General features: G+C 41.6%; 1 protein-coding gene across 6 annotated transcripts in view; it reads left to right on the top strand.

Annotated features, from left to right (window-relative positions):
- Positions 1–23,737, top strand: part of GABRA5 (gamma-aminobutyric acid type A receptor subunit alpha5) — a 56,489-nt gene that overhangs the window by 23,284 nt on the left and 9,468 nt on the right. For all 6 annotated transcript variants that reach the window (XM_065075271.1, XM_065075279.1, XM_065075315.1 and 3 more), the window contains 2 exons: positions 3,742–3,824; positions 23,295–23,438. In XM_065075271.1, the coding sequence (XP_064931343.1) occupies positions 3,742–3,824; positions 23,295–23,438 (227 nt within the window). The remainder of the gene's footprint in view (positions 1–3,741; positions 3,825–23,294; positions 23,439–23,737) is intronic.

The following is a 23,737-nucleotide window of genomic DNA, read 5'->3' as shown; positions in this document are numbered from 1 at the left end:
CTCTTGAAAGCATGATCTTACTTAGTTCTCCAGTGGAAATGGTTGAAGGTGACTTTCTGGAACAAAGACAACTTGCTACTTGAATGATTGTGCTTTTCTTAGATGGGTTTTCACTTATGTGTCTGCATTTTGTTGAAACAGAACATCAGTAATCACTTTATGTTCTTAAAGGCTACACATAATGAAGCTTTGATGAAACTTTCATGGATAATTACAGATGATAAGTTAAATAATTTGTAGACCTAACTTTTTTTTCAGATAGTCGAGGTATGCTGTAGCATTTTGTTGGTTGATTGACATTTGGATAGCAGTGTAACTATTTGGAGCATTATGAAACTAAAATTTTGTTGATAATAATAAATCAGCAGCTGTAACCAGGGTTTGTCACGTATTTTGTATGAATACCGGCCCCATGGAAGCCAGGGAGAATTTTACCATTAACTTCAATAAAATCAGAGGTTGATCCTCCCATTATAAAGGACCTTTAACAGCCACTTATAATCTTGTCAAGAACTCTGTTTAAGTGAAACTAATCCCATAGGGCTTTTATTAAGACAGAATGATGGTGGAGGAGGGAAGCTTTTAAATGCTTCTGTTGGAAAGAACTGCAATTCGAGCAGTACTTGTGCTGTGACAGAAAAATCCTGGTTTGGAGACTGTCTCTAGCTCAGATAACTGTGCTGCAGTGAGCAGAGAAAGATCATTCTGGAGTGATTATGTTAAAAGGATTAGGCAAAGGCTGTTTAATAAACGGATGCCAAGGCCTCTGTTCTTTCAGTAAATGCAAAGTGGGAATAATTTTGTTATAGTCACCTGTGTAAGCTAGAATATGCAAAGGGTACCTAAGCTTTAACACAATGTTGAAAGCCAAAGTGTGCAAATACCATCCCAGCTGATATTTGAAGGAGCAGACCCAGATATCTATTTCTTTGTGACTCCTGGAGCTATGATTGAATATATACTTTGTACTGTGTACCTAGGAGCAAATCTGTGTACAGTGACCTGTACTTCCAGCCCCTAGGGTGTAAGATATGGCTGCTGTGCTGCTTTTTTTCCTGTATGCAGTAGAAAGTCCAGTCTCTTTGAACCAGGAGTCAATTTAGTGACTCTGTTTTACAGCTTCTCATGCAGTAATGAAAAACAGCTACCGTTGGGCACAGAGTGCTCTGCAGGAATTCAGAGTGGTGACAGAAATCAGGTATCAGAAAACACAGCCAAGTTTTCTGTTGTGTTGCCCATTACAAGACACTTCACAAAGCCTCAGGTAATGCACGTTTTGTTAGAGGTAGCTAGGAGGACGTTCACTGAGCATTTTAAATTTACATAAGAGGCTCAGCTACATACTTTTTAAGAACAGCATGTAACAAATAGGTATAGCCAGTTCATTTGTTGAAGACGGCCAGACTAGGAATGGCCCTAGGGTGGAGACATGGGAAAAGGAAAGAAGCATGCTGCCTCCACAGCTACCCTCTTGGTAACATGGATATAAGGATCCTTTCTTTGGAGGTTTGCAGATGATGATTATGTGTATTAAAAAGTTGTTAAGCTACAGCCTTGGAAACAACATACCTGAACTGTTGGTAGGCAGAGACACAAGATGGAGTGCAGTAAAACATGCCAGCTTTCTTATGGCACATGGAGCAAGGTTTCCAAATTGATCAAGAAAATTAAATTTGTAATACTTAGTACATAAAATATAACGATATCCTGGAAGGATGGCAGCCTTGCTTTAAAGTACCCATTAGAGTGATCTTTATGAGAAGAATGCAAGTTCTTGGTGAGATGCTACTGGAACCAACTTGTTAAATTCATCTATGTAGCACTTCCAGTGACTGTGGCTTTGGTGTCCGAGGGCAGTCGCCACTACAGACAACTCTGTATTTTAGTGATTTTTATTTTACAAAAATGAAGTCCAAGAACTGTTTTGCTTCAGGGCAGGTATCTCAGGCCTCAGTCATTTCTTTTCTATATTGTAGACTTCCTGTCTGTTCTTACCAAATGACACATTATCTCTGTTCTGAACTGGATTTTTTTTCTTTTGTTTTATATGTTATATTATCTTTACATTTTTTATTACTGTTTGCAGTTTGCCACCTTCTCTCCCTATTTCCTATCCCATCCTCATGATACAAGCTCTAGCCAACGACAGTATTGCATTTCTCTGTGCTTGTTTTGCCATTTCCAGCTATTGGTAAAGCTCCAGAATTTCTGTGCATTGGCAGAGAGTGGAGCTGTTTCCCCCAATTTGTTGTCCACGTAGCTGGAGTGCCCCGGCAAGGCATCATTGTGTTGTATTGAATTGGACTGGCTGAATGCTGTGCCATCTGTACATGGACAGATTGTTACCCTTTATGATCCCTTTGGATAGAAGTTCTTGTAGCAAGAACACTCATTTTGGTGTTCTAATGTGAAGCGGTGAGTATATATAGCTGGGGAGCATGGCTATGTCTGGCTGTTGTGATAGGAATGGGTACTTTTACATTCTGGTAGTAGGGTGTTGTGAATTTCTTTGCAGATTTTTGCCCCCCAGGCAGCAGTTTGGTGAGGAACCAGGCTGCCCTCCAGCAGAGCCCTGCGTCACCCCAGCACCGGGCAGTGTGTGAGGCTTTAAATATCTCTGGTCCGTTGCATCTGAGGCAGAAGAGCAGCATAAAAAGAGAAAGCCATAAGGGTATTTATAATGTAAAATGAGATTTGCGTCCTCACTGTCCTGAGCAAACCATCTGTATTATGCAAATATGAAAATGGCCTAATCAAAACCAGGTTATCACTGTGCTACGTGCTGCCTGAACCTAGAAAAGTAAGCTTTGGCTCTCTTGATATATTTGATGTCGATATAACTGATATTGCACTGCTCAGACTTTTCTTTGTGTTCAGCTTGATTTGTCAGTCATACAGAACATCCATAGGATATGTCTATTTTTTTTTAAGAGTTTTTCCTTCCCTACCTATTCCCTATTCACTATAGCTCAGGAATTTCCATATAGTGGCAGGGCTGTCCAGGATAGAATTGTTTCCCCAGGATATATGCTAGGGAAAATGACCTTGATGTGTTTTCCAGACAAATTCCTTGATGACCTTGATGTGTTTTCCAGGTAATTTACAATTGGACTGCCCCAATACCATGTGATTTCCATGAAAACCAACTCTAGAGCTGTATAAAGTCATACATGCATAAATAGATGCAGATATGTATATGGGTAGATAATATACAGATATATATAGATACGTAACTGAATTTATATGACTTTTTATATCAATTTAAATATTTGCTTTCTATAAATTTATTTATAAATATTTATTTTTATGTATTTAAATAGTTACATTTATATATATAAAGTCAGTGCTTCTTTATGTCTGTAACCGTGCTATACTCAGGAGTCAAATTCCTAGTCCAGTTGCAGTATCTACAGAAAGCACATAAGAGTAAGGTGCATGGCAGAAGCTCCATCACAGGAGTTCCTGCACATACCAATAAGAACGAATGATCTTACTGAAACAGCTTCCATAAATAAAATGAGTTCATGGTTCTCAGTGTTACTAGATAAAGCCTACAACATGCACACACAGTGGTCCACCTGGCTTATCTCACGTTCATTTTAACAGGTGGTTGCTGTGATTTCAGCAGGAGTGAGGAGCCTTCAGGAAAAGCTTGCTTGTGTCAGCACTCACGTATTGCAGCAAGAGGTGTAAAGGGAAGGTGCTGAAAAAAAATGAATTTTTCTTTTTACTTCCCCACAGATTGACCATCTCTGCTGAATGTCCCATGCAGCTTGAAGATTTCCCCATGGATGCACACGCTTGCCCATTAAAATTTGGAAGCTGTAAGTTGTCGTCTGAAATAAGAACTGGAAAAATCCGTTGTTTTCTGGCTTTTCCTTTCAGCCATGTCTTGTGTGAATTGTTCACTCTCCTCCACCCTGCCTCCCCTTTTAACGTTATTCATTAGCACCCCCAGTCTGCCACCCCTGCTGCTGCCTTGCTGCTCATTTTCCATGGATGTGCTTTAACTGGCACCACTGCTTTTCAGCTCATGCTTGCACACTCAATGATAAATGGTGAGCTGATGGGTAATGTGTCTTATATATCCACATCAAGTGTAACAGCTGCTATTAGATGCAGTAGTAGATGCAGGCAGCTAAGATGATAACTTGGTTTTCCATTTGTAGAATAATGGAGCTTTTGCTGGACAATATCAGGTTGATGTGCTGTTGTGGCATTTATGTGAATCAGGCTGCAGTGCAATATCTACATTGTAGATATTAAAAGAGATCTAGAATATTAAAAGACAAAATATCTTTCCATTTGGCTTTAATAAATCTGGTCTTGTATCTTGTTACATGATGTTGCATACACATGTATTTGTATATGTGCACACATTATTCTAAACTGTATGCTGAACAACGATTTTTCCTCAATTCCAAGCCTCTAATCCACCACACTGCTGCCTTGCCAGAAGCTTACTTCAGAAATAACCTCAGGGGATCAGGTGGTTATATTTAAATACAAAGCTCTTAATTAAAGTACAGACGAGGCTACTACAGTAGACATTTTTTATTTTGGTAATCAAATCAGTGGTTCCAGGTGCAATCAGTGTCTCTAAAGACTTTTGAAAATTACCAGGCAAGGCATTTTTCTAGTCTCTGAAGTCACCTAACTTCAGCATTTTTCAAGGTTTTTTCAGTCATATCAATTTAGAGGCACTAATCCTAGCAAGATTAAGCTTTGCCTTTATCATCTGTATCTGCCCTCATTTAATACTGGCTATGCATTGTCTTCTAGTGATCATACTAAGAAGGAAAAACACTGTTTACAGTAATGATTACCAAATTAGCAAACTTAAGATTATTTCCCTTTTCCAACCCAAATACACCCAGTTTCATCTGAATAGCCACCAGTATTTTATAAGGTCACTGGAGGTTCAAGTCTATCTATTTACTTCAGCAACATAATTTACAGCAAAGCCAATATAAATCTGAACGTACATATACCTTGACACTCAACTTAAAAAATTGTATGCAAATCATCCATTTCATTCCAAACTTAAAAATGGGAAAAAGTCACACAGTAAAGTGTTGTTATTTGTATATGTATATATGCTTAAGCAAAAGCTACTAGAAAGAAGATTGAAAGGAAAAATAAGTTGTCCTTCCTGGTATTACGTATTCTTTATTGTATTGATAGATAAAGTGTAAGTCACGCCTCTTTAACTCTAGTGCAGACTACAGAACTGGGATGTTGGGTAGCTTTATGAAATCTTGCAAAATATGGAGTATAAAACTAAAAGATACATACTTAAACAAGCAGCCTGATGCAGCAGGGATCTGAAGCTCAACCTTATATAGATGCTTCAATGCATTAGTAGACAAGGTGCAATGAGGTACAGGTTCTAACTCTCCATATAGTAAGACAAAAAAACCCAAAACCCAAACATACAAGTGCAGGAGATAAAATTACTAGGTAAGCTACCAATGCTTAGATGGAGTACAGTCTTGAATAGCATTGGAAAAAACCCAACAGTCTGCCTGGACTGAATGCAGGGAAAAAACAACACTGAAAAGTCATATTTTAGGCATGTGAGGGCTGAATATGGTTTTAGTCTGTGCTCCTTGCCACACTCAGTATACAGTCCTAGGGTATACTTAATAAGCTACTACAAGTCACCTTTAAGTTCTTCCATAGTATATAGACATGGAGCCATTTGGCCTGTGCTAGTCCACACCAGTAGCCTCTGCAGTAAGCAAATATATAGAGACAAGCTATAGACAATCTTTCAGCCTTGAGAATATCTGTATTACTAATCTGATGTCTTTTTAGTAATTTATTGTGATTTAATATGCAGATGTTTGCACAAGTAGCAGCCAATAAGCCATGGTTTATTGAATTACCCCAGATACATTTTAGGAGAATACAATATTTATTCCTTATTTACAGCAATACAGGCTTGCATTAAGTCATCTTCATGCTGCAGCAAGACAAAGCCCACAGAGGTATATTATACAAAAGCACATGCCCTTTCTGCCTTAGCTTTCCTCCCTGTCTTTCCCCAAAGGGTTTCTTTTTATTTGGTCTTCTTTCCAAGAAGGACTTTGAAAAGCCTCAAGCAATACCATCAAAGTAAATGTTAAACACATTATCAATAGAGCTGGAGGGGTGGAGAAGAGATGAGTGCTAACTGGTCAGAGGGTGGAAAGAGCAGGGCAGCAACACAAAGCACCTGGTGCACAGGCGGATTGGCAGCAGAAGGGACGCCAAGAAGTGATCAGTGCCACATCAGAGGCAGGACCAGGTCATTATTTCTCTGGCTGCATAAATGTTCACTGCACTTGCTATAATACAGCAATTAAAAGAGAAAAAGCTCTGAATTTCCTTCAATATTAAGGAGAAGGAATGTTAATCTTGCTCACAGCAGCAGAGGTAAATGTTGATTCCTTGTGTCCTGTTTGACTGGTTTCTTGCTATATTAGAATTGTGGGAGATTTTATGGGACTAAGCAGCATTATATGTAGCAACAGAATATTTTGTAGAAATAATTGAAAGCAAGTTTGGATATGGGAAAAGGGATGTTAAGTTACATGCACACACCACCAGCCTAGATACCTTCTGAGCAATTAAAGTGCCAACTACAGAAGTAATACTTCTAAATCATAGAATCATAAAATAGTTTGCATTGGAAGGAATCTTCGAAGGCCATCTATTCCAACCCCCTGCACTGAGCAGGGACATCTTCAACTAGATCAGGTTGCTCAGAGCCCTGTCCAGCCTGGACTGGAATGTCTCCAGGGATGGGGCATCTACCACCTCTCTGGGCAACCTGGGCCAATGTTTCACCACCCTCATTGTAAAAAATTTCTTCCTCATGTCTGGCCTGAATCTCCCCTCCTTTAGTTTAAAACTGTTACCCCTTGTCCTGTCGCAACAAGTCTGTCCTTATCTTTCTTATAGGCCTTTTTTAAATACTGAAAGGCTGCAATAAGGTCTCCCTGGAGCCTTCTCTTCTCCAGGTGGAACAACCCCAACTCTCTCAGCCTTTCCTCCTGCCTTGTGGCCTGTCATGAAAAGTTATGCTGTCTAGAGGCCAGAAGTTCCAGTACTGCTTCTAATGAACTGGACAGAGCAGTTTTAGTTGTCCTCCTGTTAAGTACAACACTCCAGTGCTCAGAGATGGCAAGATCGGTTGGGTCTGCTCCAGGAGGTGTGAGTACATTGGCACTGTCCCTTCAGGCCTGTATCCCTGCTAGTAATAAGGCCACCTATAGAAACCATCCCACAGAAGTCTCATTTAGAGGTACAAGAGAACTGGGGACACTTCATGAACGCAGGCTCTTGGGTCTCTGCAAACGGGGTCCACTCCCTTCGAACCAGAGGTGCTCAGTGGGGTTGGCTGTGGCAGTCTGTTCATTACCTCACAGTAGCATGGGAAGGATGCTGGTTTCTTCCATGGCTGAGTTTAAAATAAACTTTCCATTGCAAATCTAGTGCTGACCTGTACTCTAAATAAATTTGCTGGTTGAACAGGATCTGATGAAATTTCCTGATGCCAACCACAGTTTTGCTAGCAGCGTCTTAGCCTAAGAAATTCCTCCTAACCCCCATGCTATTTCTGGTGCAGGGAGGAGGAATTAGATAAGACAGCAAGGACATTAAAGCTAGGAAGCTTTAATGTTTCACCTCTTCCACTGATAGGCCTTAAGAGTATGTTAAAAGTATTGTTTAGTACAGTTTCCAAACACCCATGTGTCACTGGGTAGGTAAGCGTCATTATCTCTAGGGCAGCTGAGGCAGAGAAGTTAATTGACTTTCCGTAAGGTCACACAGCAAATCAATGTCAGAAAAAGGATTAGACTCAACTTCTTTGGTTGGAGAGACAGATGTCTAATCCACTAGACGATGAAGGCCTCTGCCCGGGCAACTGACTTAACTCCTAAATCTTATTTTACTCATGCGTTAATTATATCAGTTTTACCTAGCTCACGGGGTTGCCTTGAAGATGAATTAGTTAATTGCTATTAGTGAACGTTAGCCAGTGCTTTGACAATGTCAAATGCTGTAAGGTGGAGTCTATTTATGGCAACTGTCTCTTGAAGGCACAGTGTCTGAGTACATGTAGTTATCAGATCTTGTATTATAGAACAGATAAATGCATAAATCTGCTGCCCACTAGTCACTCAGCTGCAAAAAAACCCTACTATTTTTGGAGTAGGTAGAGAGTCTAATGAATATTCTGAAAATAATGAGATCCCCTAGCTCATGAGCAGGGGAAAAACAGGCATGGCATTTATTCCTGATGAATTTCACACAGATGGAAATGATTGATTGCTGTAGATCAAAAAGGGAATTTTCTGACTGTTGGTGAGAAAACAGCTCTAGGTAGAATTTGTAGTGTGTGAAGAAAGTAGTCAACACAGTTATGTACATCTTGCTTTTTAACAGCTCGAACTGAGTCATGATATCTGCTGTAGTCTTCAATAAAGGAAAGTGCACAGGGTATTTCTGTAGTAGGAGATGGGCCCAAATAATTTTCCTCTAAAAAGGCTGGTGAACCCAGAGGAATGAGAAGGCCAATAACTTCATCAGTGTCCCAAGATTTTATTGAAACACTTAACATTAAGGCACTAACTGTTCACCAACTATCCATGCATCTACAGCTGTTTAGAAATTTCTCTAAAAACAAATTTTAAGAAAATTCTGATGGTGAAGTTTCTCTATAATGCTGACAATTAACTGAGATAGAACTGAGGTGAAGACACCTACAGAGGGTTTCTTGATTACATTCTTCCCCCAATTAGCACCTGTGAAGCTGCAGGAGAACTGCAGGTGGGGAGGGCAAACTTCAAAATAGAGTCACTCCAAACAGACTCTAATTCTGCTTTAGTAAAATGTGATAAAGTATGTATTCAGCCTCTCAAAATCTGTGCATAAAAGTCTTGTAAAAAAATATAATTAAATGAATGAATAAATATATAACAACATGTTAATTTTAGGAAACTTTGAAAAGGGGAAATGGCTCTTTGGTAGGTTTTCCTGGGTTGCTCCCAAGGAGAGCTGGGATTGTGGTCTCACGTGTAGAGGCAGAGTTTTTCTGTGATTTGTCTCTATCAGCTGGCCAGAAGAGGCTCCTGAGTTGACTCCTGACAGCAGAGACATGCAGCACAGCTTGTTGACTCTACTGGAAAGTGTTAGTGCCTTCTTGATGAAAGGGCACATGGGAGAGAGACAGGGAGGTTCTTGGTGAAATGCTGGGCGGCCGAGTTCAAGACTGAGTTGTGATTTTGCAGTTTAAGGCAAAAGCCAGTTAATATAGAGATTATAGGTTTGCCCTTTATGCAGTGTATAGAAGCTTTACTTGAAGCCAAGGGAGGGGTGCTGCTCGCTCATATAATGCCTTCTCTTACATTTTCCTGAGGTTTATCAGTGCTTGCTTAGACACTTCTGTTGCAATGAATATCTGAATGACTAAAATGATGTGAAGCTAGGTGAATACTAAAATGCAATGTTTCTAAGGCGTTTGATATATTTCTCTGTTCACTCCTTCTGCCCCAGGTTTGCACAAGTTACCAACCACCACTCGCCTGGAATTCTTCTGCCCTAATTTTTAGCTGTTTAGAAGCTAGGTCTGAAAGACATGCTTGTGGCAGCATCAGACAGGCAGACAAGCTAGCTTGGACCAGGGGTGTAATTTTACTAAAATTTAGCTATTACAGTAAAGCATAGGCATCTAGCCTGAACTCATTTTCCATAAAACCCTTAGAATGAGTGGAGAAGGTAGAAACCATGTGTCTGTGTTGCTGTTATTTGCCTCTAGTTTCCTTGAAATCATGGCCACATGACTAGTCATGGGGCTGCGTTGTTTAAAAAATTAAATATTTTAGTTCAGCTGCCCTTAATACACAGACTCCTGACTGAAACATACAAAATCATAGGGATTCACTAGATCCATGAGGCTCCCCTAGACTCCTCCAGATCTGCTGTGGCTCTTACCTATTCTGGAATGTGGAAATGATCTGCTGCAGAATGGGAAGGGTGGTTTGGCCCATATCAGAAGCCTTGCATTGACAGTGACCCCTTGGAGAATGAACAGGATGGATCTGTGACAATTTTAGATAGACAAATATGTCACAGTTAGTTTTCTAGACTACTCCCTTTATGGCCACAGAAAGGAAATAAGTACTTCTGTAGTATTGTTCATTAGAACTCTTTTTGATAACTGCCTAAGAATGAGATGAATCATGTTTTAGAAGTTCCTGGTTTTCCGCAGTACTAGCTCAGATGTAGATAATTATATTGTACACTGGTCAGAGTAAGTTAGAAGTTCATTATTCTCTACATTGCTAGCTCAGAAATACATACTTCTATTGTACTTTGTTCAGAAGAAACATTCACTGTTGTAGATTAGTTAGGTGTTACTTATGTTGGTGGTGAGCTTTTCTATCTCTCCTAGGTACTATTTTAACTATTTCTGCTGAAAGTTCCAGTTTTCAAAGGATCTTAATAACAGTCAGCAGGGCTCTTCAGTATAGAGACAACTTTACCATTTTTTAAAGAATCTGGTGTGAGCTGTGTACATAGCCTGTACTAATTTCAGATATGCATCTATAGCAATGTGGACACCTCTTTAGTCCAGTATTTTGAGCACTTAGTTCTTCCAGCAGCTTCATCCTTGCACTGAGTCCCACAGTCATTGTGGGGCAACACAGCCTGGAGCTCCCAAAGGGCAGGAGATTCAGCAAGCGTGGTGCATAAAAGAAAATACTGTAATATTCGAGTATTTCAGAGATCTAAGAAGCTTTCTTAACAGGAATCTACTTAGAAATTAAAAGATAGTGTTCTGAGTCTGGACTGCATAGTGTGAGTTTCTGCAGCAGCTACTGTTTTGGGGCCCTGGTTTGCATCACAACTTGCAAATGAATACAACCCTAATTTTTCACTTGTCTGTTAGGTTTCCCACAGGAGTGATGTCTTTTAGTGTGACAAAAGGGACAAGGGTCTTCTCTAAAAGCTCCCTAAAATTATCAGTCAGCTTTTCTTCACCCATTACGATGACACACATTCAGGGAATTTCCAAAACAGGCTGGAGAAAGTGTGCTGGTATCCTCTTGAAGCACTTGCAGTCACAGTCATTAATTAACTTCTCAAAGACTTTGTTACATATACATGGTTACTGTTTGCATTGAGATAATTGTAAAAATATATTAAAAATGCGGCGTTTGCTGCTGTCTAGTCCTCTGGGTGCATGATTGTGCTTCTCTGTGAAACACTGCCCAGCTCTGGGCAAGTTGCTTCCTACTTCTGGCCACCCCCTGTTCAGAAGCCAGTGAGATTTTCCCCCGTAGGTTCACAACACAGCAAAAAAGGGAAGTCGGGAAGAACAATTGCTCACACAGGGCATTTGCCACATGATCCAAAAAAGCTGTTGCCTTCCCCATCTGTCTTGCAGCCAGTGCTAGCCCCAGGCTGCAAACTCTGCCGATGTGCAGCAGCTGAGGGCTCCGCTCCCTACCAGCCTGGAGCAGCTGCCACACAGGCAGGATCACTTTTAATGAAACCCCTTTTTGTACCAGTAAGAAATGCTTCCTGGAGGCACCGGTAGCAGCTTTTGTAGCAGCTGCAGAGAGACCCTCGAGCGGCCGCGTTTGAAAGTCTGCCCGCCACCTGCCCAGGGAGCAGCCTCCAATTCAGAAGGTCGCCCATATACATCAGGCTTTTTAGGGGGACAAAGCTCTACTGGTGGTGCTTTCAAGCTCAAGGAAACAAAAGTTCAGGCAGGGGAAGAAGTTGGTGTGAAGATACTCAGCAGTGGTTTTTTTTTAATCTTGCCTCAAAGAGGTCTAGACACAATGGTTGCAGAGCATTGTGGAGGTCCAGGTTGCTTTGCTGATGGTACAAATATCAGCATGTGTCTCCCACTCTGGAGATTTCATCCTCAATTTAGAGGCTGTGAAACTGCCTGATTACAGGAAAACAGTGATTTCAGTTTGAGTTGTCAGCAATAGAACATAACATGCAGAGACACTGTACTTAATGTGCTTAAGCTTTCAAATGACCCTTGGGTGCAAACCTGCAAAAACGTTTCTGGGTCCATAATACCCCAAACGGCACAGCAAGGGTTTACGGTTGACAGCCATGGATCACAGGTTTATGCCACCAGTAAATGGGATATTATTTGTAAATGGGACAAATGGGTAAATACTGCTCCGCTGCTTTACAAGCCAGATTTTTAATGGCTGTTATTTTCTAAGGTGGTTGCTTCCATGGCTTGTAAACATTTCTGAAATAATTCTCATGATGCTCGTGTGAGGTTGGTAGGTCTCTGCTGCCTGCATTTTGCAGGTGAGGATAAAGGAGGCAAAGAGCAATTACAGTCTCTTCTGAGCTAAGATAGAGTAGTTCATTACCTGATTTTATTGCTTCTGTCATTATGGGTCCCTAGGTTCAATTAGAGCCTCCCAGTGCTACTGCAGTAGATTAATGACAAAACGACTTGCCTGGGGTGGTGTGGGGCTTTGTTTGGGTTGGGGGGCTGATGGGGAAAGACTATAAGACATTGCTGAAACTTCGATCTCAGTTTCCAGTCTGGCAGTTCCTTCATGACACCTCAGTCTCTTGTGGGTCCTCCCTCTACATTGCTGGATACCAGATTAGCCTCCTTGCCTACATAAAGAGCCAAGTTAGCCTGAACTGTGATCTAACACTGCTGCAGTTCCAGCTCAGCAAGCTTCATCAAAGGAAATAGTTACTTCCTGTTGTCTACCATGAAGAAACGTGAAGGAAGGAGGAGCAGGAAGAAGGAAAGCCTGAAGAGCCTTTTGTTTTTTCCCCATCATATCCACTGAAGCCTCCTTGTGGCCAGCCTGTGCTAGCACCTAGATGTTTTGCTGAAAGCATCCCAGAGGTAAATCTGTCAGTAAAGCTGGGATTCCTCCCTCCTAAATTTATATTTCTGCATAGTAAATATATATAGCTGAGCTGATCACTCTCACCCTCTTATAGTCAGGGGAGAGAAGCAGATATTTTTAGGCTCAGGTTAATCTCCTCCTAAAGCAGATGACTAAAATAGGTCAGCCAATGGATCTAGATAAGGAGAGGTTTTACTTGCACACAGGGAAGATGAGGCCGTGTGCACTTGTGAGCCTGGATCTCCATGACTGGAAGGGGCTGGTTCCCAAAGAAGGGACATGTGTCTGAGTGCTGTGGCAGACAGCAGGCGAAATGGCGGTGCCTCTGGTCAGCAATGAGTCACCTCAGACTGGCTCCTTGTATCCATTGCTGAGGTTGGGCAGTTTGAACCAGCGGCCTCAGGAGGTTTTGTGCCCCTCTCTCAAATATGGAGCTGCACTGCGTCCCACAGCAGGAGTCTAATCTGGCGTAGGGAGTAAGTTCTAGTGGTCACAATCTCAAAGCACTATGAAAGTGTTTGAATAATAGTATTTCAGCCTACTATCTCCACATACCTATTGGGTCTGGAACACCTCTCCTGTGAGGACAGGCTGAGAGAGATAGGGTTCAGCCTGGAGAAGTCTCTGGGGAGACCGTATTGTAGCCTTTCATAACTTAAAAGGGGCCTATAAGAAAGATGGGGACACGCTTGTTGCAATAGCACAAGGAGTAATGGTTTTAAACTAAAGAGTGGAGATTCAGGCTAGACATGAGGAAGAAACTTTTTTACAATGAGGGTGGTGAAACACTGGCCCAGATTGTCCAGAAAGCTGGTAGATGCCCCATCCTTGGAGACATTCCAGGCCAGGCTGGACGGGGCTCTGAGCAACCTGATCTAGTTGAAGATGTCCCTGCTCATTGCATGGGATTGGACTGGATGAGCTTTGAAGATCTCTTCAAACCCACACCATTCTATGATTCCATGATTCTACATTTGCACAGTGTTATTAATGCAGCAGTACTTCTGAGATTTGTAAATTTCTTCATTAAGGGACTGGTTTCAGAAACAAAGGTACACATTTAGTTCTGCAAGTAGTCCAAATCTCTCATGGCTGCTTTCAGGTCATACTGATATATAAGTGATGATGCTTTGAATGGTAGATCAACAGATAGGCTGGCTATGATGGGTGAGTTCCTGGTGCCACTCAAGAGGGCAGGAAGAACATCTGTTGATTACGGTGAGGTGGCCAAAAATACTGCGTTAGTGAAGGCTGAAGGCAGCCTTCACAACAAGATCAAATGGAGTATTTTCTAAAATCCACTCTACATTTCTCAAAAGAAACTCCAGTGATACTCCTGCAGAGCTGATTGCATTAGCTTTGTTGATATTAAGTGGCAGCTTGCAAAATGAGTGGACCACTGCAATCAAGACTGCTTAGAGAGTAAGATACTATGCAAAGTGGGTAATGGTGTCAGTCACACTTCGGAGGATACTTTTGTTTGCCTTGCAAAAAAAGTAAATTAAATCTCTAACATCTTCATGACCATGCTGTTTTTTCTAATGAAGCAGTTAATATAGCTGCCTAATATTGTGATTGCAAATTCAAAGTTCATTAAATGTTAGCACAGAGCTCAAACTGGCCGACTGATTTGCACTTACTGTATGCCTGGACTACAAAGACCAATATAGGGTCAGGAAGGTCGCAGGGTATTTCAAATTTTTAAATGTCACCCCATCACATCCTGCTGCTCTGTTGCTCTAGTCCTCTTGCAGTGGATATTTTTACTGGCCATAAGAGAAAAAAGTCAAGCATCCAAGGCTGGAATACCAGGTTTTGATGTGTTCCATATGAAAAGCAGTTGTGTAGCCACCATTAAATGTAGTGTAAGGGGAATTCTCAGATCAGTTCTAGATTGAGACAGCTACCACTAAATCTGAAAATAAAGCAAGAATCAGTATTATAAATGCTGATTCCAATGATAGGAAGAAATGAGAAGAGGTGAAAGAAAGAAAATGACACCTGCTCCCTAACGTCAGCTCCCAGATGAGAGCAGGCACTTTGGGAAGGTGACCTCGGAGCATCTCGGTGTGTAATGGCTCTGCAGCAGACCCTGTTTAGTCACCCCTTTCAGTCAGCTTATGGCAGGCATCCCACAACGGTGGGTGGCACTGTTTAGTTGTCTACACCCGTGTGTCTTGTTGCTGTTTGAGGTGCCCTGGGCTGGCCTGTGGGAGAACGTTTTTTTGCTGTGTTGTTTTGTTTTTCTCTTTTTCTGAGTGAAGCCTGAGAACCTGCTATCCCAGGACACACAGCTCAGTTCAGTGTTCCATGCCTGGTTTTTAATCCAGGTGCCTATATTGTCAGATTTCACAGCAAGGGGTCAGTCCTAGCTCGGCAGTCCCAGTGCTTGGGGAATAGATGCACTGCTCTGATTTCTCCCCTGTGGCCACTTGGGCAAGCAGGATGGGGCAGGGAAGAGATGAGGCTGTCACCAGTGATACTGCTTGCATGGTGGCAAATATGCACACCTCTTTAAGGGGCATCGCTCCAATTGCTACGCTCTCTCCACAGTCATCCTGGAGAGACGTTCTGTATTGCTCTGCACAGCTCCTAACTCAAGGCTCTTCTTAAACGGTGCAATAGTGTCCTATGAAGGAACTGTGTCCAAGTGAATTATCAGGACATTTGTTCATTAGTATTCATGTTATATTCATCATTGGTATGACTGTGATTTAGTGTACCAGCCTGTAAATAGTCAATTTATTGTATTAAAGCAGTCAGCAGCCTTGCCTATGCTAGTAATGAGTCACACCTCCAAAATCACAGTTGCTTTCAGACAAAATCATAAGGTTGCTGTTGATTTTTTTTTTCCTTTATATTTTTGAGCTTTCACTTGGGTCACATTTAGAGTTTTCCCCCACGAACTGAAACTGCTAAAATCAAGCAGGACCTTCCCCAGTTCTGTATGTCTTACCACCTTGTGGGTACAGTCTGTGCTTCCATTTCACTTCCAAGCCATAGACGCTTCTGTTACATTCCTATTCCCACCTTTTCCTGAGGTGACTTGTAAGTTACATTCGGAAGCAGAGTCTTTTTGACCTAACTTAAGGCTTTATTTTTTTAGTGATGATCAGTATAGTATATTAGTGTTGCTTAATAATGAAGTCTCTCAAGACCTGTCTGGCACATTTTTCAGAACATCCTAGTCCATTCCCTGCAGAAACTGACAGCAAGATCAAATGAAACTGTGTATCGGGAAAAGATATAAAATACTGCGTATGTTACCAAATTGTATTTATATTGTAACTTCAGGAACAACATAAATGATCATTTTAGTAATGCTGAACTTCATACCACCCGTTGAGATTGGTGTCCTATTAGCTTTTGTCATCAGTTTTCATACAAGAATTGTTTCAAGTCCGTGAATAATCTCCTCCTTGGACGTCATCCATTGTCCCACCTACATGATACTGTGCCATTCCAAAAAAGTTCCGTTCTGAGCATTTCATTTCTACTCACATCTGGAGCACTGTGCCCCATTCTGGGCTCCCCAGTTCAAGAGAAGTACAGATTTGGGGAGCAAGTCTAGCACAGGGCCAAAAAGATTGTTTAGGGATGGAAGCATCACTCCTATCTGAAGAGGCTGAGAGAGCTGGAACTGTTCAGCCTGGAGAAGAGAAAGCTCAGGGTACCAAATCCATCTGTATAAATACATGATGAGATGCAATGAAGAAGAGGCAGCCAGGCTTTGCTTGGTGGTGCCCACTGTCAGGACAAAGGACAGTGGGCACAAATTAAAAAACATGGAATTCCAACTGAACACAAAAACCCATGTTTTTACTGTGGAGTTGACTGAGCCCTGGAACAGGTTGGCCAGAGAGGTTTGTGAAGTCTCCGTCCATGGAGATGTTCAGAACCTGACTGGGCATAGTCCTGGAAAACCTGCATTCGGTCTCCCTGCTTGAGCAGGAGGTAGGACTAGATGATCTCGAGGTGCCTTCCAGCCCCAACCATTTTGTGATTTTGTGTGATCTGAATTTATAATCTGTGTATTTACATACATTATACTTCTTGTCCATGGCACATATTTAAAATCATGCATGCTGTTTATCCATATGCTTTAAGCTCATGCCAGTTTAAATGATCAGTCTTTGTTCTGGTGATTTCAGGTCCCTAAAGTAATTTCCATAACCCGCAAATTCTCTCAAGAACAGCAGAATTCATCACTCTATGGCAAAGGTTCATTTTATGCTCTTAATCATTTAAGATATGAATACATTTCTCTTAATATTTAAATTGCTATTTTACTTTAATAACTTACTGTTATAAAAGTTATTTCCCCTACAGCCAGTCCATGCATATTTAGCACTGTCTTGTTATTTTTATATTTAAAATTGCATTTTTACTAGATCTCTTTTTCATTAGTTCTTCCTATAGAGTGGTCTCATTTGTACATCAATTTGTTCTTATCAACTCAATTTAGTGGGAAATTCCAATTAAAGAGCTCAAATCTGACCGCAATTGCGTAGGTGCAACCATTGACAGGTAGTTTATAACAAGTTAAAAACTATCTGTGCACAAACCAGAAGAAACCCAGCCTGACTCTTAAAATTCCAGCTGGCACATTATGGCTTAGTAGCAGCGCTGTTTTACTGCATGCAGAAGTCTTGGAGAGGTTGGAATCTGGATCTCTGCTGAATTGTCTAACAGCCTCTAAGTGAGTCAAATACATTAATGGATAGATAAGATAGAAAGATAGATATTTATATGTGTATTCAGAATGTAATTAGAACTTCTAAAAAAGCTGTCCATTTGTGCGCATCTTTCACAATCAACAGGCTTTGATGGAGAAGAGCAGTACTCCCAAGATCTGGCAGCCTGATGATCCTGTGTCATGTACTAAATATAGTGACGATAATGGCTATGTAACTGCACAACCGTAATGAATAACACAGAAAACAAGCCAAAAAGCATCTTTGTACAGTATCTCTCTAAGTTAATTCAGCCTCCAACTAGCGTAATTCTGAAAGAAAAGTTCTGGCCAGGGTTTGCGGATAAAAGGTTTGTTTAATTGTGGAATGCAACTCAAGTATGCAGGGTGGGCACCCATGCACACAGATCCCGCATTTCACGGATTGCCTTCATTTCATTATCCAGGAACCGCTTTTATGGCTTCCTGTGAGGTCTGTCAAAGGGTTGGGTGTGGTGTTTTGGAGAGGATTCTTTTTGCCTAGATTATTTCCTGCCTTGCAGATGTGAAAACTTACTGGCAGACATCAGTGTTGATTTTTTAATTTTTGTTATGGGTTATAGCTTCAAAAAGTCAATCCTAAAAATACTTTTGGGTCCTGTGAACTCAACATTTGGACTCAGACATCCATATTCAGGTTTATTAAGGAACCAAGAAGTACTGGGTTTTGTTTGTTTGTTTTTTGTTGAGGTTGGGTTTTGTTGTTGTTGTTGTTGTTGTTGTTGTTGTTTGTTTGATTGTTTTTTCTTGAGTTTATTGCAATGTGGAGGAGAAAGAGGGGGGGAAGGAGAGTGTTTGTCAGCAGCCACAGGTGCCACTGCTGCCCTGTGGTGGGGCAGTGTCAGGAGAAGGCTCCTTGCTTGTGGGCTGCCTGATGAATGTGTGGGAGAATGCTGTGATACTCGTACTATTTCATTCATAAATGAGAACAGGGAAAACCGGGCGCCCCTCAGTGCCAGAAGGAATGGCGGGGATCCCCCAGGTCTCACCAACTGGCTGCTCGGCTTTGTCAGACTTTTGTCTTAATGTGTTTCCTCCATTTGGCTGCAGTCAGGCCCCTGCTCTCCGTTCACTGGTGTAAGAAAGACCATGTCACATTTTTCTTGTCAGACGTATGGTGGCAGGAAGAGGGTGTGAGGAGTGCAAGGGACATCTTTTACCAGTTTATATTGTGTGGTGTGTGTTGGATGTTACGATGTAGAAAAATGGATCTGTTCATCAATAAACAGATATGAGAAGAAATTACTTATTTCATCATCCTGGTAGATGATAAGCCTGCAGTCATTTATCAAATGTCCACTAAAAATAAATGTCTGTTGTCATTTTCTCACTTTTAATAAAATTACACCTCTCTGTAATTTTAGCTGTTTATCTGAACTGCTACTTTTTTTTTTTTTTTTTGAAAGAGTGAGCTTAGAAGAGAAAATAATTTAACAAGGCTTCCCCCTTTCTTTGGCAAGCCAGCAAAATGATTGTAAAGAACACCAAATTAATTATTTGGATTCATAAAAACAGAAGAAGCCTACTTTCTTAAAGTAGAATAAACACCAAACAGCCTCACTTGGATTTTCAGTGGCTTTGAATTTGAGTTTGCCTTCACAGCAACACCAGCAGCATTCTCCCAACTTGCTAACTCAAAACCTCTGCTATGTTTTTCTATCACCCTTTGGGACACTCCTTGTCCCTCCTGTGCATACCAGGTAGAATAGGTGAGGGCTTTGTTCCCTAATCAGCAGTAAACCTCTCTTATAACTTTAGAAAGGATGAGCTGAAGTTCTTCAGTCCTTCAGCAAGCCTGGCTGGTAGGTAGCCTACTGGAAGCTTTGCTTAAGTGGAGGAAGGTTTTTACACAATTTGGTATGACAGTGAATAATACTATCTCTCCATTATCACATGCTCTATCCCGATAGCAAAATGACATTATTCTAGACCACCTACGCTTTCAGCTTTCAATATGACTGTGCCTAATTATACTTCATGGGTTATCAGCAGCAGAGCTGGAGCTTTTGGTAGTCAAGTTTGAGATAATTGGAGTTTGAGGTTTCTGGAAGGACGTGACAGAAAGTTTGAGGTAGGAAGACAACTACCTGCTATGAGTACACAGGTTTATCTGCCTGGAGTTTATCTAGATGACCAAGAACGAGATGGTCAGTGGTTCAGCTACCACATCAGGATGCATGGGGTGGCCTTTTCCTGTCAGAGCTGTAAGTTTCTCTCAAGGGTGCATATGGACTGAGGGGGCAGCTAGATCTTTTTACAGTCACATTCATTGTATGACATTTTCTCAATTCTTCTCTTTCTCCCAAGGAACCTTAGACACTCAGAGCCTGGTCTATAGTGAGGAAAGGAGGCACTAAGCCAAAAATCTTATATTACAGCTTTTTAAAACACAGACCCTGTTTTCTTATGTTTGCATGGAAGACAGATGAGAATCATATAATATATGTGATCCTGCACAATAGATTATCTCTAAGCTGGGGTCAATTCATATTATTCCTGATGTTGAGAGACTTCTTTGGAGTGGGGGAAATCACTGCAGGGAGCATTGACTTGGGGTAGGCTCTGCAGTGACACATCTGCCACCCTACTGTGTCTTAAAGCCCTGACTGCAACCATCCTGTTCCTGCACAAAGAGCCTCTTCCAACTGGGCTCTTCTCCCTTGGGCATACCTGCGGGATCAGGGTGGAGTTTTGGCACCTTCTGGTCTCTGTCTGAATTACAGATACTGTTTTACAGGAGGAGGTGCTGGGCTTCTCCATAGTAGGAGCCTTCCAACCCTGTACTAGTACATGTATTTAAGTACCCGGTAAAAGCTACAATTCAAAGCAGAGGCACTGATTTATTTTAGGATCTCCAAGGCTGGGGGGAGCAAGAAAACTAAAGCATCTGAATACTTGTTAAACCTTACAGGCCTATGTTCTTGTGTAGTCGCAATTTCAGTGGAATTTAGTTATAGTGCTCTCTCCAGGAAGCGTCTAGTCAGGCTGAATTATTGTGTGTTGTTGGCAGAAAACAGGACAAACCCAATTAGCCCAGTGCTTGGAATCCTTGCAGTAACAGGGAACTGCTGAGGTGGATCAAGATCATCCCAGCAAGAAGTCCAACACTTTTTTTTTTTTTCCCATAGGAAGTAGCATAGGTAAAAATCAAAATCTAGCAATACCAAATATACCTACACAAATCCAGCATTCAGTGGGAGTATCAGCACATGAACAACATACACTTGAAAAGCATTTAAAACGAGGGCTTTCTGCAGCACTTTTTTAAACAGACTCATCTCCTCCTACTTCTGCAGATTTGGCTTTGGAATTATTTACAACATGTTGTGAACTTGTAATAATGTCTGAGATGAGAAAGTATCTCACTTCTAAAGGGAACATGAAATTCTATCACTTTTTGCAATGCAAATATTTTGAAATAGGGAAGAATTTCTTTCTTAGCCTTTCAAAGCAGATCATGAGATGTAATTACAGTAATTTTACTGCACAGCTACAAATACAAGCACATGGAAGGTGTGTGGGCAGCCCTGCATGGCTAACAAGGGATGGAGGATTCATAGAACCAAAGCCTGGATCATCTCCAGGCCTGAATACAGCAGCAGCAACTGTCAGATATGTGACAAAAAATACCTCATCCTATTATTATATTTCTAGTGACAGTACTCCATGATTTTTTACTCAGAAGGTTATCCACTGTTTAATTAGCCCCCCAGCTAGGAAACTGTATCCTGTTCTTAATCTGAATCTGCCCCAAACCATCTTTGAGGTACCAAATTTTTGTTTTCTTTTTGTCAGTAATAAGAGAGCTTCACTGGATTTTAGTTATCTTTTCTGTATGCAAGTATCTATACTCGGCACTTGAGTCATTCTCATTTTCTTGTCAATGAGCTAAGTTGAGCTCCTTAAGCTTCAAATTATGACTTGTTTTTCAGTCTCTGGAGATACTTGTGACCCTCTTTTGAACTCTCTCCCCCTCTCTGTACTCATTATTTCCATATCTTTTCTGAAATGTGGACAACAATGTACGAATACGCATGAATGGTCAGACCACAGGTGTATGCAGCCTAGTGCCCTGCCTCTGGCAACGCTTTCTACCATGAGAAGATTAACAACAGGGAAAATAAAATGCTGCTTTCTTCCCTGCCACCTGCTCCAGCATCCAAGTGATCTGCAGCTTGTTGTGCTACACACACATGCTCTTAACCTGAACCAGCATCACTTCCCATTTTCTGCTTGACACTCCTGGTTGTATGGATCCAGGGACAACCTTTGCATATTTCTTGCCATTGCAGTGTTTCAGCTCACGTTGACCCACTGTCTGTGAAAAGTTTTAAGTCCTCCATGGAGTTGCAGCTTTCCAAGACAGCTTCCTAGCTCTAGCAAACAAAATTTGCAGTCTGATGTAGCCAGTATGAACGATCCTTCAATATAACCTCTTGCTCTTGACTCTCAGGTTCTTTCCGGAAAGCCACCTTGTGTTGCCTCCTGCACAGATTGCATTGAACTGGGATGCAAGTTTTTCCAGAAGGAAACATTCTGCACCCCCAAATTATAGAGTGCATTTCACCTCCTATTTGGAAAGGGAGCCTTGCTTGCTTTTCAGAGGTTGTAGTACAAGGGGCTCCAGCCTAATGTGTCATGCCTGCAGTAATGTTTCCTGAAAGCTTTCAGTGATCAGAGTGCTCTAAAAAGTGTGAGATCTAGTTATATTAAATAAATATATATTTAAATATATAGTCAGCTCCTGGGTTTTTTGAGGCTTTATCTGCAGAGAAGGCCTACAAAATAAAACCAACGTGGATTCTCTTTCCAAAAGAAAACAGAAATTCCTTCATAATACCATAATTACTCCAAGTGCTATGGCTTTAAAAATAGCAGCAACATTTCTAAAGGGAGGATGGAATTGGCGGTGTTACCACCACCTTTATTTCCTAGGACTTCTGAATGAATGTGAGAGAAATCTTATCCCTTTTGCATCTCCAGGTGTTCAGGTGTTTCCACACCACCACCCATTTGCTCTGGTACACACAACCCCCCTGCTCCTGCTCTCCTTCATGCAGTCTCACCCCTGAATCCTGTCTCCACTGCTCAGCATCACCGGCACTCACATCCTAGATTCCTTTATCTCCAAGCACACTCTGCAAACAAGACCTCCCCCCTGATCTACATGTGCGTATCCCAAAGTCAGCACACACACACCAGACCCCACACTTGCACGTGACGTCACTTAGTATTTTATCTTGGAGATGGGACGAGACACAGAAGATCCCTGTTGTCCAGGCACTTAAGGTGCCTAAGTCCTTTTGAGGGGTGATTTTGGCAAAATACCTGTTGCAACTTGCTGGGGTTTAGGAGCTGCCAGCTAGGTGAGTATGGGTCTGAGCTGCTTTTCCACAAATTGAGTGGTTGTGATGGATTATATTTATACCTCCTCTGTTCCAGGCTTTGACAAACCATCCCACACATCTGTTATATTAGAAGGCTTCAACCTAATATTTTTTGAGCTGGGCATATGGGAACACGATTATATCATCTTTATTTGTTTTTCTCCATTCACTCTCACTCCTCCATTCTTCCCTCTCCCCATCATTTATCATTTAAGGATCCACTACAATATTACACAGTGTTTTTTGCTCATCACTGTCTTTTTTCCCCCTTGTTGACAGATGCTTACCCCAATTCTGAAGTAATCTATGTGTGGACTAATACCACCACAACATCTGTGGTGGTGGCCGAAGATGGTTCACGACTTAACCAGTACCACCTGATGGGACAAACTGTAGGAACTGAGAACATCAGTACCAGTACAGGTAGGGAGAATAATTACATCCCATGGTGGCTGATAGCTGGAGCAGGAGAGGAGATCCACCAGCTCCAGTTATTTCGCAAGGAGGCAAGGGAAGCATCTGTGGGACGTGGGGTGCTGGGGAGATCCTGTGCAGGTTGCTGGCTATTTAGCAGAGGCACTGAAATGCTGAGAGGGTTAAATGCTGGCTCCTAGGTACATTGCAAGGCTGTTGCTGAAGATGCATCCAAGCTCCTGCTATTTAACGGGAGCGCTGGAGAAGCTGCATGCAGCTTCTTGGCGACTGCCTTTGCTGATGCTGCC

Source organism: Columba livia, chromosome 1 (assembly GCF_036013475.1).
Source record: "Columba livia isolate bColLiv1 breed racing homer chromosome 1, bColLiv1.pat.W.v2, whole genome shotgun sequence".
Lineage (NCBI taxonomy): Eukaryota > Metazoa > Chordata > Aves > Columbiformes > Columbidae > Columba > Columba livia.
This window is presented reverse-complemented; position numbering and strand designations above follow the sequence as displayed.